Below are 14,709 nucleotides of genomic sequence, written 5' to 3'. Positions count from 1 at the left end.
ACACGAAAGGTTTATTGATAGATATATTGGTCAACAGAGTGCCTAACGGTAGAACATACATACGAGTCATGTGTTAGGTGTCGTGGTCACTTACCGAGGAGGTTTACCGATTACCTACACGGCACTTGTAAGGATGCCACCCTCCGTAGGTAGTGGCCGTGCCGAGTGAAAGTGAGAGAGAGGCAAACACCAGCCAACCTCCATATCATCGACTCGGTTGTTCGACCACCTATTTTACAATCAGTTCGTGTCCAGCTAGAGAATCAGCCACATCGGCATAAGTTCTTGTGCCTGCAGAAAGTCCCTCCCCAAGTGTCTAGCTAGGAAACGTGAACCAGGGCGGTGTGTGAGTGGGTACAAAGAACCTGACCGACAGACTGTATCATTACATTTTTGTGCGCTGTGATATTATCATCATCATTATTGCCGTGTTTGTCGACGGTCAAACACACAGTTTGATAGTTGTTATCGCACCGCGGAACGGAACTTTGGGAATATCGAACAACGCGGAACCATCCTCCAACGTGGACAGCTGGTTCAGTTGACACACCTTGAAGTTCAGTGCCGTAGAGTGAAGTTCTCAATCTCGTGTTTTAAAACGTCGCCTTAGACTTAGAACCGACCCAGTGCAAAGGAAAGGATCATCTTCCCAAGTCCTCAGTAACACCCGCAGTGGGAAAGAGCGATGCTCAGCGTGTTCACGATTGCCATCGGCACGATCTATCTGTACTTTGTGATCGAATATTTTCTTCTCGCCCCAGGTAGTGGACGACTATCGGAATCCGAAAAACTTCACTAGCAGCGGTGACGTGGCAGGCAAATCGACCGGGCCCGCTACAGCGTACGGCACGGTTGACATCAACCACAATCAGCTGTCCGCGGAGGGTAAGTGATCTTGGTGAAGTTTCTTAGTGGTGATTGGCATTATGTTCTTAGTTTGCTTTAAGTAGCGTTTGCTGCCCTAGTTCCAAAGGTGTCTTGTTCTCAAAGCTGTTATCTTATCTCGTACCTTCAATGCAAATTAGTTCTCGCAGCAAAGAACCCTGTAACATGATTTTAAAGAATCGATTGACCCCAAAATGCTTTTAAAATTTGATCCAATTATACAACTTTCCGAGTGTCTTCTACTCGTACAACCCACGTAGCGTCTTCGTAACGCTTCGTAACGGATTACCAAGAAGCTTAGATGGAACGCTAGGAAAGTTTAATCTACGAAGGTTACCTCAATCGCTTGGCTTGGCGCCGATTGGGTGGCATTTTTTTTTTTTTTGCGACACAGTTTAAAAAAAGGACAGTTTAAAACAGACCAACCTGCAGCACATCGGTGCCTGAGGAACGCAAAAATAATTGCATTAATGTGTTGTGGTCCCTGTGCAGGTGGTGGCGATTCATATTTTGTTGCGAAATCGTGTCGCCACACTGTTTCCGTAGACACTGAACAAGCAAAACCAGAATGCTGCTTTGTTTTTGGGTAATGCAATTAGAGAGTTCTTTGGTTCCTGCTCTGTCGGGTGTGCGGTGCATCGTGCTCAAGAGTTCAAGTGTCGGAACGATCTTCCTTGCCGTGATTTCTAAAGCCACCCAATACTAAACAGTGTCTAGCACGTGAGGTAGTTTCTGCACTGTTTGAAATAGAACCCCTGCAAACACACACACACACACTCCCCGGATGGGGTAGCCTTGAACTTTTCCGGCAACTTGTGGTTTTTAAGGAAGTGTTTTGCTATTTTTCCTGAAGCAGGTACAAAGGTCATACCCCGCATAGGTCGAGAGTGTGGAAAAGAGTATCAGTGTTCAGTTTTGTCCTTCGCCCGCTAGTCGTAAGATTGTTTAGTGCTTCTTTCTGTAGCCTTTCGCACCCTGCTTTTGCACATTTTTAGACGGCTAGTACGAGTGTCCTGCCAGCGGTTACATCACTATCTTGTTTATTTGTCCCTTTTTCCATGCTTCTTGTTCCGTGCTGGCCTCCTGCCTCCTGCAGGCAGCCAACCGGGTTTGCTGAGCAAAGAAACCCTCCGACAGATGTCCGTTACGGTAAGTGGCTTGAGACGTGTTGCGTTTGTTTTTTTTTTTTTGGAAAAGACTTCTTCATCGATTCGATTTCCCGATTCCTCACCTACACGCAGGCCGACGACGTCCATTTGCACGAAGGCATTAGCTACACGGCCCCCGGTGAACGACGGCTCTCCGATACGGACGAATCGTACCTAAGCGATTACATCCAGCGACACAAAGTGCCCCTGCCCGACCTGTCCGACACGACCGGGTCCGGATCCGGCGCCGAAGACGACGATCTTCAATCGCTCAAATCGAACGCGACCGATGGTACGTGGGAGGAGAATTGGCTTTTCCGCAAACGGCAACTGAAAACGACCGAATCGTCGATCGCCATGCTTGTGCCATCGCCGACGGAGGAAGTGAAAGCGCTGATCGGCGACAAGAATGCGGACGAGATCAGCGATCTGTCGGAGGCGGGTTCGGACTGTGAGGGGTACGAGTCGGATGGAAACGTGAATGCGGGAGCAGCTGTCCCAAAGCCGGCGCTAGTGGCGGCATCGAGCAGCATTAAGGACACGAGCGAAGGTATTTCATCTTCGTCCAAAATCCGAGATTCACTTGAAGAGCATCTGGCGCCGGACAGTCTCGTGTCGATCAACTCACTGCCGGTCAATGAGGAGGCCCTGTCGGAAGCTACCAACAGTCAGCTGCTGGCGGAACAGTCGACCCAAAGCCACACTAATGGTACGGCCGGACTGCTGATCGATGATCTGATCAGTATGGAACCGGTGGCGGATAAGGTGGAAACTACCAATCCGGCCATTACCAATCCCTTCCTGGACGATGCGTTCGAGCCGAACAATAACGTCATTACGGACGATGTGAAGTTACTGCAGCGAACCGAGGCCGGTGACAATCGGTAAGTTTTGAGAACTAACGTGGAGCGGAACACTTCGAGTAGAGAGATCGATGAAAGGATCGAATGTAATAGAGCGTAGAGAAAGCTTTCTTTTTGCTGATGCTTCTTTTGCATTGTTGGGTTCTGTGAGCGTCCTTAGAGTTTATGTCCTTAGATAATTGTGCATTAAGAGTTCGTAAGTACATGCTCTCTGTTATCGATTCTTCCCAACAGTTCCGCCACCGAATCCACCAGCAACGGTTACGGTGATCGAAAAGAAATCCCAATAGATCGAGGTAAGTCATCCCGACCGCCGCAGGTCCTACAGTTTACCATAACCCTTCGTTCGACTAGCAGCACCAGTAACAAACCAACCTCCGTGTAGGGTTGGCCCCACCCCCCTATTAACCACCACCACCACCACCAAAATTGACACCTTGTCTGTACAGTCTACCTGATCCTTGCCTTTCCAATGCTAAAACTACACCACTACCACCAAACACACCGGTACGGAACATTAACCATGTACTCTCAAACCAATGTCCACCTTAACCATATATTCTGCAGCACATCAACAACCACAACCACAAGACACGCATACGTATAATTCTCCATCAAATCCCGTAGTAAACGTAGCAGACACTAATAGTACTAATAGCAGTAGCGATAGTAGTGGTGATAGCGTAGCGGATAGTACAACCGGTAATGGTGCTAGTGCAGATAATCCACCCGGTAATGTAGACGGTAGCAGGAGTACTAACAAACCTGAGTGTTTCAAACAACCGAAAGTGTCGCAACAACTGCTGCTGCTGGACAACCTGTCACCGCCGGACTCTCCGGTACAGCAGGTCCTGTCGCCCCATCCGATCATGATGACGATAACGGATGTGTTCGATCGGCTCGCAAACAGTTCCCCGCTGACGGCGATCTCCGAAGAGCTACCACCGGCAATGCTGCACGATGTAGTTGAATCCGAGCCACTGCAAGAGTCCTCACTGGTTGAGAGTTCGCTGGAAGCTATCACCGAAGAGAGTTCTCTTCCGGGCGAAGTAACACAAACGATCTTGTCGCCAGCGGATAGTGTACAAGTGAAACAGAATGACGAGGACGAATATGGCGAAAATAGCTCTCCATTAACAGATATTTCCGAGGAACAACCACCAGCAATGTTGAACGATTTAGCCAAAACAGAACCAGTGCCAGAAAAATCTTCCATTCTAAGTTCGTTGGAAGCCTCCATACAAGAGAGTACTCCTTCGGGTGAAGTTAAACAACCGATCCTATCTCCGGAAGATAGTGTCGAAGTGAAACGGGATGATGAGGATGAGTATGGCGAAAACAGCTCCCCACTGACAGATATTTCCGAGGAACAACCACCAGCAATAATGCGCGATGTAGTCGAAACAGAGCCACCACAAGATACCTCATTAGCCGAAAGTTCGCTGGAAACCACCACAGAAGAGAGTTCTCCTTCGGGTGAAATAAAACAACCGATCCTGTCCCCAGCAGATAGTGTCCAGGCGGAACAGGATGATGAGGCCGAATATCGCACGGTATCGGAGGCTACCAACAACAGCCTACTGTTGGCGGAATCGTTCGATGGACTAGAATCGTTCGATACGTACGAGCCGGCAAACGATGCCAGCTTGCTCACTGGGCAGGACGATGAGTTTTGCTCGTTAATGGATGGAAATGGTTCTGATCGCACGACGGAAGCATCACCCGATTTGCTACAGATTCGTGAAACTCCACCCGCCGCACTATACGTGCCCAATCACGAGCAGTTGGAATTTGCTGAGCAGCTACATTCACTCGAACAGCCAACTCTACCCGCCAAGGCGGATCCATTTGAAGCTTCGGAGGAAGATAAATCGTCTCGAATAACGCTTCAGCCCGATTTGGTAACGTTCGACAATAATGCGCCCAGTCCGGAAGGTCCTCCAGGGATTGGAGCCGTAACGGAGCAGATGCGTGCGTACTGTGAGGAACTGAAAGGTCTTTTAAACCATTCTGCAGAAGTGTACGAGGAGACTTTCCCACCACCAATGGAACCGACAGATCAGTGGGAAATGGTAGAGTCGCCCGAAGTTCCCGATGCTCTTGCAGCGTTCCAGGAAGAGTTGCAGACTGCCGCCAACGATCCAGCACAAACGGAAGTTCGCCCGTGTAGTAATCATTCCATTCGCGATGAGCCTCTCGTGGAGCTGGATGAGTGCTTTCCACTTCCCTTCGAAGTAGTTGGTTTGCAGATGGCTGAATACAGTGACAGTTTGAAGAACATCGAATACGTACAGGAAGCAATTTTGATGGATGAAGAAACGGTCCCACTGGTGGAGAGTTCCATCGGGACGGAAGACGGATCACCTCAAGCGATACTTGTGTCCTCACCGGACCTTCCACCACCGATGGTGACCGTGTTGCACACACCATCCACCGAGCAACCTTCCACGACCGTAACGATCACAACAGAAGATCCTGCGTACGAGGACCCATCCACAAACACCGACGAAACGATGCTTGCATCGATCGAGTCCCGCTCGGAGTCGAAGATCGAGGACACCAGCATGCCATTCAGTGACAGCGAGCTTCCCTCCCTCTCATCGCCATTTACGTCTTTCTCTACCAACCTCACCTTCACCAACACCTCTACCATTAACAATTGCATGTCAACTAACCTCACGGAACAGGCATCGCCACCTAACAGCATTGACACTAACCAATCCTCGAATAGCAATGAAAGTATCGTATGCGAACCTTCTCCAGACACACCGGAACTGGAGAAAACGCACGACGACCAAATGGAAAACGTCGCTGACACTTGTTCGATCGTTGCAGCACAAAAAGAATCCGACCAGCAAAGGACAGATGGAGGTGACGATCAGACGGCAGATCAAGATGCGTCCTTGGATACGGCGGACACACTGATACCGGGTAAGTTTGTTAATACTCTTGAGTCTTCTATTCATATCATTGCATACCCTTATGGGGTCTTATTGCATTGGCGATTACTTAACGCGTTTACATTCCAGGATCGATTGCCGAACGGGAGCACATGAAGTGGCGCAACGCTAAGCCGATCGCCAACAATCCTTACTCTCCAGATGCGCTACAGCGTCGATTATCGGAAAAGAGTCGCCCGACTAGCATGATCGAGATCGATCGGTTAGTGAGGAAGGAAGCGACACCGGTAGCGGGCGACACTGGAGTACTAATGGATGACGAAAGTGCACCCAAAGAGCCCACGGATTCTGGCACAGAAAATGATCGCTCGTTACCATCGGTCACTGGTGGTGTGCTAGCGGAAAAGAAGAAGTAAGTGGTGCTCGAGGATCGTCCAGCACAATTCTATTTCTATTCTACGTGCTCTCTTTCAGGATCGGTCGGGAATATTACATCAATGATCCCGAGCGTCTTCGTGCGGGCGGTGCACCAGTCAAACAAACTCTTGGCGTTCAGCAGCAGCAGCAGCAGCAGCAATCGCACAGTACCGACGATGAGAAAGTGAGTCACCAAACCTATTACACACTACCGACCGATTCCTACATCATGGATCGGTTCCTGAACAATACATCGGCCACCGTCGGCCGGTCGTGCTCGATTCGATCCATCCGTAGCCTGCCCCAGCACGAACCGTCCCACAGCGGGTCGTCCACCGCGCACCGGGCAGCATCCGTTGATTTGGGCTACCAAACCAAAACACCGTCCGCGGCCGGTAGCGACACGGCGGTGGACATTCCCGCCCACATTATAGCACAGTTCGAGCAGGAAACGCTGCACAGCGACTACAAGCGGGACAGTTTCCGTGCCCGGCACGCAACCACCCGACAGTTCGTGCTGAACCCCATCTTCGACGAACAGTCTTCGCCCGGTCCGGATGGGACCGGGAACGAACGGACTGCCCATACGATGCCGCGCAAATCGGTGTCCTGTCGGCGTGCTGCCGGTACGGCAGGCTCGCAGGAACCGGCCCGGACTAGTCCGGGACCGGTCGTTGAGACGGTCTTTACCGATCTGGGCACGTTGAGGCGCAGCGCCAGTGTAAAGAGCCGGATAGAACAGTTCTCCGCGTTTCCCGTCGTGCGACGGACGGACAGTTACCGATCGACGTTAAGCAAATGAAATGTTGAAGGCCGTAGGTGGTTGTTGTACCGGTCACCCACCGCCAGGAAGATGGGTCGGAACGTGCCAATGAAGAAAGTTATTTTTATGCTCAGTTCACATCGCCAAGATGATCGTGAATGATCGATCCTGTCCGTACGTGGACAGTGTTTGTATTTTACTAAACGTTACTATTATATTTTAATTATAATCCAACATCCGACCCATTTAGAAGGTATCTTAATAGGAAAAGGATAGTAATTTTAAAGACCTTCGATAGAGATTCCAGACAAAAAAACCACCAACAACAGTAGATCCTTAGCTAAGAGTTCCGTATCGTACAAGCAAAGCACACAAATACACAACAAAACATGAGAGATCGTTACTGTTAAATGTTCTAGCGCGTACATTCTAGGTATCTAAGTGGACCTGAGGTTGTGCATGTGTCGTTGTCCATTTGTCCCCTCCCCGTTATGATCGTCCTGTTTTGTCCTGTTCGTTTTCTGTTCGGAATGGTTGTTTGTATCTGCCAGTGATGTCCCACACTCAGTGACTGTGTCGAAGCGAAGTTGAAGCGGTTTCTAATTTCAGTACAGTACAAAAAGACACAAAAAAGCAGGTTAGGTCATCACACAGAACACGACAGCAACTGCCAATCGCTCACACAAAGTAGGCAGATGATCAGACCAGGAAGATACCGGGAAGGACCATGTCGGTTCTGTCGGTACCCATTTCTCTTCCCATTATTAATCCCCTGAGGGGTAAGTTGATCGTGCTCATATCATGTTCTACGTAGCGGGCTCATAGGCTGGTTTAGGGTTAGTGATAAAATCGCTTAAAGTTTACTTAACATAGTGATAATCAGAAAGGTCAGGGAAAAATGGGGCCTGGAAATTGTATGTTATCTCCCGCATCCTCCAAGGGTTTAATGTTAGTAACGTAACGGCTCCATAACGTCATCCATCATTTACCTTACCTTCATCCATCGGGATAGCGTGTGGTGCATCCAGTTCATCTAGTCAATTACCATCCAACATCCGGCCGTAAAACGAACACTTGGGACACATGGACACACGGGACGACAAACGGGGTCTTCCTTCGTCATAGCCACACATGCCTCATACCTCTCATCCACTAAGGTGTAAGCCTCAGATGTCTGCGCTTTAACGAGAAACCGTAACGTCTGTTAGTTACTAACTACTCATATAGCATTAGCAAGGAAGCATGTACGTATCAAGGAATTGAAGAAAACAGATATAAAGAGATGAAAAGTCCGGTTTTGGATGTACATGGCAATTCCTCGGTACTGCTTCTAACGATGCTAGGAACTGCTGTACAACTTCGTCCAATGTGCGTAACACAAACACACACACACTGACACATGTAACCTATCATTATACCTGCTGGAGACTTAATACAAGGTGGTATAAGAGGGAGACCACCGCCAAGAACTAATCCCAACTACTGCTGCTAATTCTACCTCGTCTACTAATAGGGACTGTCAGAAGACAGCAACTCTTCCGATGTTTGTAGTCTGTAACTAATTTATCTTTACCATGTCCTCCACAGTCTCTTCTGCTTGGACGTAATCTGGACGATGGTGCGCAGTTCCAGCAAAAGCTCTCACCGGATCCATCCAACGGCAGCTCATTGTACCGATCGAGCAGCTTCGGCAAGCAGCGCGATCCTAGCGCGGAAGATATCTTTGCCGCCCGTCCCATACAGGTGACCGCAGATGATCCGATCCTGAAGCAAGGTACCAAGGTGAACAACCTTAGCACAGCCGCCCGCGAGATCTATCTCGTTCCGCTCGAACCGGAACCGCATGGTTCGCTGATGAGTACATCGTCCGAGCTAAGCTCCGTCAACTCACCAACCTCGTCCACCGCACGCCCCGAACTGGACAGCCTTACGTACAGTGAAGATTCGGACGTAACACGCATCTACGATCTAACGACCGGTGAGGCGAAAGTTGTCCGTGCGAATCAAACCGAATCAATGCACGATACCATTCTGCAAATACTACCTCAATCGACACCCGAGCACAGTACTAGTCAGCCGGTGCCAGCAGGCACCGCCAACGTATCCTCCCTCAAGTCTCAGCTATCGTCCAGTGAGGATCGTCCGCGACGATCACCCTTCCCAGTGAAACCACTGTCGCCGGAAACAATCAAATTCTTCGCACCGAAACGGAAGCTAAGCTTTACCGGTAGCACGAACAGTTTGGTGAGCGAGACGGCTAAAGGAGGAGCAGCCAGTGAGCAGGGTACTACGCATGTACTGCCCTCGATGCACTCGTCCCTTCACATTGACTACCCTGCGTCGCGCACCGTCACCGGGTGCGAGTTTGCGATCATCGAGAAGGATGTGATCGATGTGTTGCCATCGGTGAAGGAGCTGGCCAAGTGTTACAGCGGCAGTACGAGCGACGTTTCGTCGATGCCACCCAAACCACTGTACAAACCGAGGGTAGGTAAGGGGTGTAATGGGCAATGGTGGGATATGGGAAGTGGGAGGTACTGGAGCTGTATTTTAGCTTTCTATTTAAGGGTGATATTTACAACGAAAAAAAGGGTGGCAAAAGACCACAGCAAGTGCTTAAGTGTGTGGCTTTGATACTGAGGTAGAGAAAGCACTCGCAAGGGTTGTTGCGGATGTATTGTATTCTTTCTTTCTTCTGGATCCTTTTGTTATACATAATTTATGGTTTTTTTGTTTTACTTATGGTGATGATGGCCATGATGATGATGATGATGGTGGCTTAAAGATCAAGCTTAGAAAGGTAATGTACAGTGCAGAACGTGAAGATCGTTGCACCGATCGGTTTCACCTTCCTTTGTGCATGTGTGTGTTGTAACTGCGTGTATGTGTGTATTTGTATCTAAAACAGTGATCACATAACACAACTATTATGCTACACTATTGGTAACATAAAAACACAACCCAACGATCAAGCTCATAACAAACTCATCAGTACTCCTAACTGCTCTTGTACATACATAATACTGATCCTACACACTTACAATCAATATGTTCACAACACACTCCAAAACAGGAACTCTTAATGAGAGACCTGAAGCTGTTTGAGCCATATCCACGAATTAAGAGAGTTCACCAAGTTCATATGAGTTAACGAAAAAACCTCATTGAATTTAATCAACCGTCTGGAGCAGCTTTTTCTTATGGTTATGAGTAAGTCCTGTGATCGCCACAGTTCGAGCAAATGTCTCATGCTCGTGCGAGTTCTTGAGCTGCGAAGCAGCATAAGTTATCTTGGTGACACATAACTCCGAGTACTCTGCTGTTAGCTAGAGTAATATAGATGGAACAGGTTCAATGGTAGCGCGTGCGAACTGGAGCTCATAAGGTAACCCAAGAACTGATCAAACTGAACAAGCACTAGAGCTTGGATGAAGCCTAGCATAATCCTGCATGAGCACGCATGAATAAGAGCTCAAGAGCTTGGAGGAAGTCGCATACGTGAGCTATCGAATAACTCTCTTGGTACTCTTCACTACTCTTTAATACTTAACAAAATACACTCACACAAACACACATTCATTGTAGTTTACAACACGTTTTAAACCTTCCAGATCTACACTCAGAACATATTCCTTCCCCTTTCTCTACCCATACCGCATCGGTGTGTACGTGTGTTAATATATCACCCAATCATAGGTTCATCTAAATCCCTAACTTCAAACCATCTCTGCTAGATTCGCAGTCCACTAATCGTGCTTCTTATCTCCCACCAGGACTTTATCCGCCAGTCGTCCGATGTGCTGAACGAGGAAGGAATGCCTAGCGCCGGATCGAAGGGCCAACGGCAGTACAGCAGCACGAGCAGCATTGCGGTGCGGGACGAAATTCGGGAGATTCGGAAGCTCAATCTGGAGGCGTACCGACAGTCCACGTACTACCCGATGGCACCGGGCCATAGCATAACGGCGCGCAGCCTGTCCAAACAGATCCGTGAGCATAAGTACGTGGTCGATCGGATGAGTGGCTCCGGTGGGGCACACTTTCGACAGTAGCTTTTCGTGTTTGTTTCGTTCTGTTGTGTAGTATTAGTGGTAGTGTTAGAGGTAGTAGTAGTGATAATGATATGCATGAACGTTAGTTAGTATCTTAGTAGATAAGTAGTGATAATATCCGTCGTTAGTATAGATGTTGGAGTTTCAGGCGAAGGATGTTAATCGAGACGACATGTTCTTTCTTTTTAATTTTGCTTCCCGCCACACAAACACACACACACACATACCAAATCGCGCGTGTGAACTACAGGGCCAACAACGTAACGGATGACCATAAGGTGGGCCAACAGGAGGAGGAACCGCTACCGGTGGCTGACGGTGGTATGAACGGTGAAGGGACGAGTGAAAGTAATGGTGACGATGGCCATACATCACCGGAACGTCCTGGCAGCCCGGTCCTACTTCCGGGCCATCTGAAGTCTAGTATACAGTTTTTCGAAAATCTTCGGAACAAATCGTAAACTCTTATCTGGACAGTTCTGGAACCCGGCAGCACCCGTCACCGGTTGGTGAGGAAATCCAACCCATCTTATCCCCCCGAGGAAAAAGAAAAGCGAGAGAGTGAGAGTCGTTGTGCCATTTTTTTTAAAAGTCGCCTAGCGGGATAAAGCATTAATAAGGCTCCACACGCTCCTAAAGTCCGTGGAACTTCATTTAGTCAAGTAGTGTTTCATTTACATCAAACATACACCTTCACAACATATTCCTCCCCTCCTTCCATCTTCCCCCTGCTTCCTCATTATCGCTCATGCTTTTCGGTAGCATTAATCCCGGCGGGTTTTAGGATTAAATGGCTGTGCGCACGTGCGCTTGGCCGGGGCCATCTTGTTTCCTCTCGTCCCAGTGGCGACTATTTTCAAGACCCAGTGATTTCTATCCATCGTGCTTTGTGCAAAGGACAGCCCCTACGAATTGGGATGTAGGATTGAAGGAAGAACAACACACACAGACAACACCCAAACACCCACATCGGCACACACACAGAGGATTAATTTATTATTGGCAAAAACGCTTTGAAACGCTTCACGGTTGGTTGTACAGAGAGAACCGTCGTTCGAAAATATTACATATTTTAAAAGTTTTCATTTCATTTTTAATACTCCATTTCATTATTTTGTTTTCACTTTTCTTCTTTGTTTAGCAATCATTTCATTCGATTACTGTTATGTTCATGCACTGCTCATTACACTACTTTCTTTTTTATACGTTCCTTTCTTTCCTGCATTTACCATTTGCAAGAGCAGTGTGCTTGCCTGTTATCACAAGTAGTTCATTCTCATCTTAGCGAATAAAGATGAATTTATGGATTTGATGGAAAATAAAGCATTGAAAAAATACAAACAACTTGGAAATACGTACCAGCACAACAAAAGGCATCCGAATATGTTAGTAAATTGGACAATTTATTTACGAAAAAATGATTGACTCGAGAACGGGATCCGAGGAACAAAATGGATCACTACTAGGTCTAAAGTTAAAATACTGAACAGTAAACAGGCCGTGAGGAATACTCAAATACTACATAGAGGAACTACGGGTGAGGCAATATTTTAGCCACGGTTACGATTGAGACGTTGCATAAAGCAGGCACGGAAAGAGTTCAGTCGTACATCGATCTCTCCTTCTTCGAGCTAAAAATAAATTTACAAAAAAGAATGTTAGTGCTGCATGAAAACCCTAAGTAACCGCATGAATCAACCTCATCAAATTTGTAGATTTCCTGATAGCACGACGGTGAAATACATTCCCGAACGCACCGGGTCCTTTCGATTCCATCAAATTCCGCACACCGATTGCTTTGATCGCAGGCCGATTCGTACTCGCGGAAAGTCAACTCCTGCAAGTAATCGGACAAAAGATGATACCTTCCTTCGCCGGTCTGCAGTCCAACTAAATCGATACGCATCGATACTTACATTTTTACTCGTTTCCTTGAAATCATACTCCGGAAACTGAAACACAACCTTATCAACGTCGGCACCCCATACTGTAATGGCGATTGTTACGGTGAACACAAGGGCAAGGAACACTGAGGCAGTATGTAACATTTTAAGCAGTCTGTATTTCGTGATTCGCACAAAAACTAAATCGATAATACTGAGCTCCTTTCCGGCACAATTCAACAGCTTCCCTACGGTTGATGTTTGTTTACTTTCCAATCACGCAAGGAGAACAACAAACGCTGCGATCTGCACATGCGTGGAAATCTCGACAACAGAGGATTGCTTTTGTTTACAAAAACTTTCGCAAAAAACTAAACCAAATGGAAAAAGTAATATTTGAAATGAAATAGTAGCACAAAAAGGCTTATTAATTCAAGCAATGGAGACGCCCCATCATCCGAAAGTGTTCACGTTTTATAACCTCAAAATTAGAATTTTCAAATTGCACCATTCAAATCAACCCTGGTCAACTGTCATTTTCGCACAGTCGAGTTGAGCAGTACAAAAAAACGCTTTGATGTTTCTTTCGAAACTAACCCTTTGTTCACCTCATTTTCAATTATATTACAGAAAAATCTCCGAGGAAATCTATTTTTGTTTTAATTCCTACAAACAAGCAATATTTTTTACAGAATCCATAGTTTAACATTTTACAAGTCTTATATCGTTTATATAATTATGTCACGCACTGTACCCAATGTGCGACCCGTCTGACAGCTGCCAAACGGGCAGAATCAAAACATTGTATAATCGTGTGCGGGTTTTTGCAGCTAAAATTTGTTGATGGTCACAAGAGAATGTTCCATCACCGGCATTTTCAGGGTAAATACGATTGATTGCGCTGAAATGACCACTTTCTGCGTTTGTTATTATAACACAGTACACATTTTCCTCTCCTTACAGGAGTTGCCTCGCTGGCACGCAGTTTTAGCCGTATCGCACTGAAAGAACCTTCACGAAATGCTGCCTTACCGATCGTTTCGACTGCCCTAACGAGTACGAACAAACCGAAACAGCTGACCCCAGCTGAACACGGTTCGGATGGTTGGCTTCCGATTCGTCCTGTACAGTTGCGCTCGTCGGTCGGAACGTTCGAGATAGGCAATAGTGTAAGAAGAAACCCACTAATCCCATTGAAAGAAATCATCGACATTCCGCTTGTGTCGCGTATTATCGAAAGCCCCGTACAGCGTCCCGGTACGCAGGGGCCGATCGGAGACAACCTAGCGGTAATACCGTCCCTAGAGCTACCCACCGACACGACCGGGAAGGATGAAAACGGCAAACAAGCGGCCCGCTTAATCGTCATCCGAAGGCGTAAGATGCGTAAGCACAAGCTGCGAAAGCTTCGCAAGCGCATGAAGTTCGAATGGTTAAAGGTGAGTAACCGCCGTTGAGCGTGAATGAAACCCCGGAAGGCGCTTTGGTGTCCTAACGATATTGCTACTTTACAGATCCGACAAAGACGAGAGCTGAAGAAGGAGAAACTCTTCCAGGCGGAGCTGTTGGGCCAGATAAGGGAGGCGGAAAAGTTTTCCGCTGAAGCGTACGTGGCCAGCAAGCTAAGGAAGGCGACCGACGAACCATTGCCACGGTTCTGGAAGGGCAAACGGTTGCCACAGTTCATCATTAAGCAAAAGCTGGGACTGCAGTAGAAACTGTTCGCTGGTATTGCAGTGAATAAAGTATTTTATGCGTGCGGCGTTTATGTAGATCGTTATCGTAAAAGGGACCTTTC

At 47.5% G+C, this 14,709-nt stretch overlaps 3 protein-coding genes across 15 annotated transcripts in view; 2 read left to right on the top strand and 1 right to left on the bottom strand.

Moving 5' to 3' along the window:
- Positions 1-12,369, top strand: part of LOC118511464 — a 47,880-nt gene extending 35,511 nt beyond the window's left edge. For 11 of the 13 annotated variants that reach the window (XM_036054576.1, XM_036054574.1, XM_036054575.1 and 8 more), the window contains 11 exons: positions 762-885; positions 1,982-2,034; positions 2,127-2,917; positions 3,131-3,192; positions 3,464-5,827; positions 5,926-6,208; positions 6,271-6,397; positions 8,564-9,463; positions 9,762-9,776; positions 10,750-10,976; positions 11,279-12,369. In XM_036054576.1, coding sequence (XP_035910469.1) covers positions 762-885; positions 1,982-2,034; positions 2,127-2,917; positions 3,131-3,192; positions 3,464-5,827; positions 5,926-6,208; positions 6,271-6,397; positions 8,564-9,463; positions 9,762-9,776; positions 10,750-10,976; positions 11,279-11,489 — 5,157 coding nt within the window. In that variant the 3' untranslated portion in view covers positions 11,490-12,369. The remainder of the gene's footprint in view (positions 1-761; positions 886-1,981; positions 2,035-2,126; positions 2,918-3,130; positions 3,193-3,463; positions 5,828-5,925; positions 6,209-6,270; positions 6,398-8,563; positions 9,464-9,761; positions 9,777-10,749; positions 10,977-11,278) is intronic. The other 2 variants (XM_036054578.1, XM_036054573.1) reach the window with 2 other exon arrangements.
- A 41-nt stretch (positions 12,370-12,410) lies between these two features.
- On the bottom strand, positions 12,411-13,272 carry LOC118511469. Its single transcript, XM_036054587.1, has 3 exons — positions 12,945-13,272; positions 12,728-12,865; positions 12,411-12,659 (listed from the first exon to the last, which is right to left on the bottom strand). Exons 1-3 carry the CDS (start codon positions 13,074-13,076, stop codon positions 12,579-12,581), a joined length of 351 nt encoding a protein of 116 aa, XP_035910480.1. The 5' UTR covers positions 13,077-13,272; the 3' UTR covers positions 12,411-12,578.
- Positions 13,273-13,641: 369 nt separating this feature from the next.
- LOC118511468 lies at positions 13,642-14,703 on the top strand. The gene is made up of 3 exons (XM_036054586.1): positions 13,642-13,793; positions 13,875-14,350; positions 14,426-14,703. Exons 1-3 carry the CDS (start codon positions 13,769-13,771, stop codon positions 14,624-14,626), a joined length of 702 nt encoding a protein of 233 aa, XP_035910479.1. The 5' UTR covers positions 13,642-13,768; the 3' UTR covers positions 14,627-14,703.
- Positions 14,704-14,709: the final 6 nt, after the last annotated feature.

The sequence above is a fragment of the Anopheles stephensi genome, chromosome 3 (genome assembly GCF_013141755.1).
Source record: "Anopheles stephensi strain Indian chromosome 3, UCI_ANSTEP_V1.0, whole genome shotgun sequence".
Classification (NCBI taxonomy): Eukaryota; Metazoa; Arthropoda; class Insecta; order Diptera; family Culicidae; genus Anopheles; species Anopheles stephensi.
This window is presented reverse-complemented; position numbering and strand designations above follow the sequence as displayed.

What these genes read in the sequence shown, in the direction of transcription:
- LOC118511469 (XM_036054587.1), bottom strand. Translation starts at nt 13,076, where the DNA reads ATGTTACATACTGCCTCAGTGTTCCTTGCCCTTGTGTTCACCGTAACA. An exon ending in TCAAGGAAACGAGTAAAAAT is followed by an intron (nt 12,866 to 12,944) that starts GTAAGTATCGAT and finishes GATTACTTGCAG; the next exon opens with GAGTTGACTTTCCGCGAGTA. An exon ending in AAATCTACAAATTTGATGAG is followed by an intron (nt 12,660 to 12,727) that starts GTTGATTCATGC and finishes ATTTATTTTTAG; the next exon opens with CTCGAAGAAGGAGAGATCGA.
- LOC118511468 (XM_036054586.1), top strand. Translation starts at nt 13,769, where the DNA reads ATGTTCCATCACCGGCATTTTCAGG. An exon ending in CCATCACCGGCATTTTCAGG is followed by an intron (nt 13,794 to 13,874) that starts GTAAATACGATT and finishes CTCTCCTTACAG; the next exon opens with GAGTTGCCTCGCTGGCACGC. An exon ending in TGAAGTTCGAATGGTTAAAG is followed by an intron (nt 14,351 to 14,425) that starts GTGAGTAACCGC and finishes GCTACTTTACAG; the next exon opens with ATCCGACAAAGACGAGAGCT.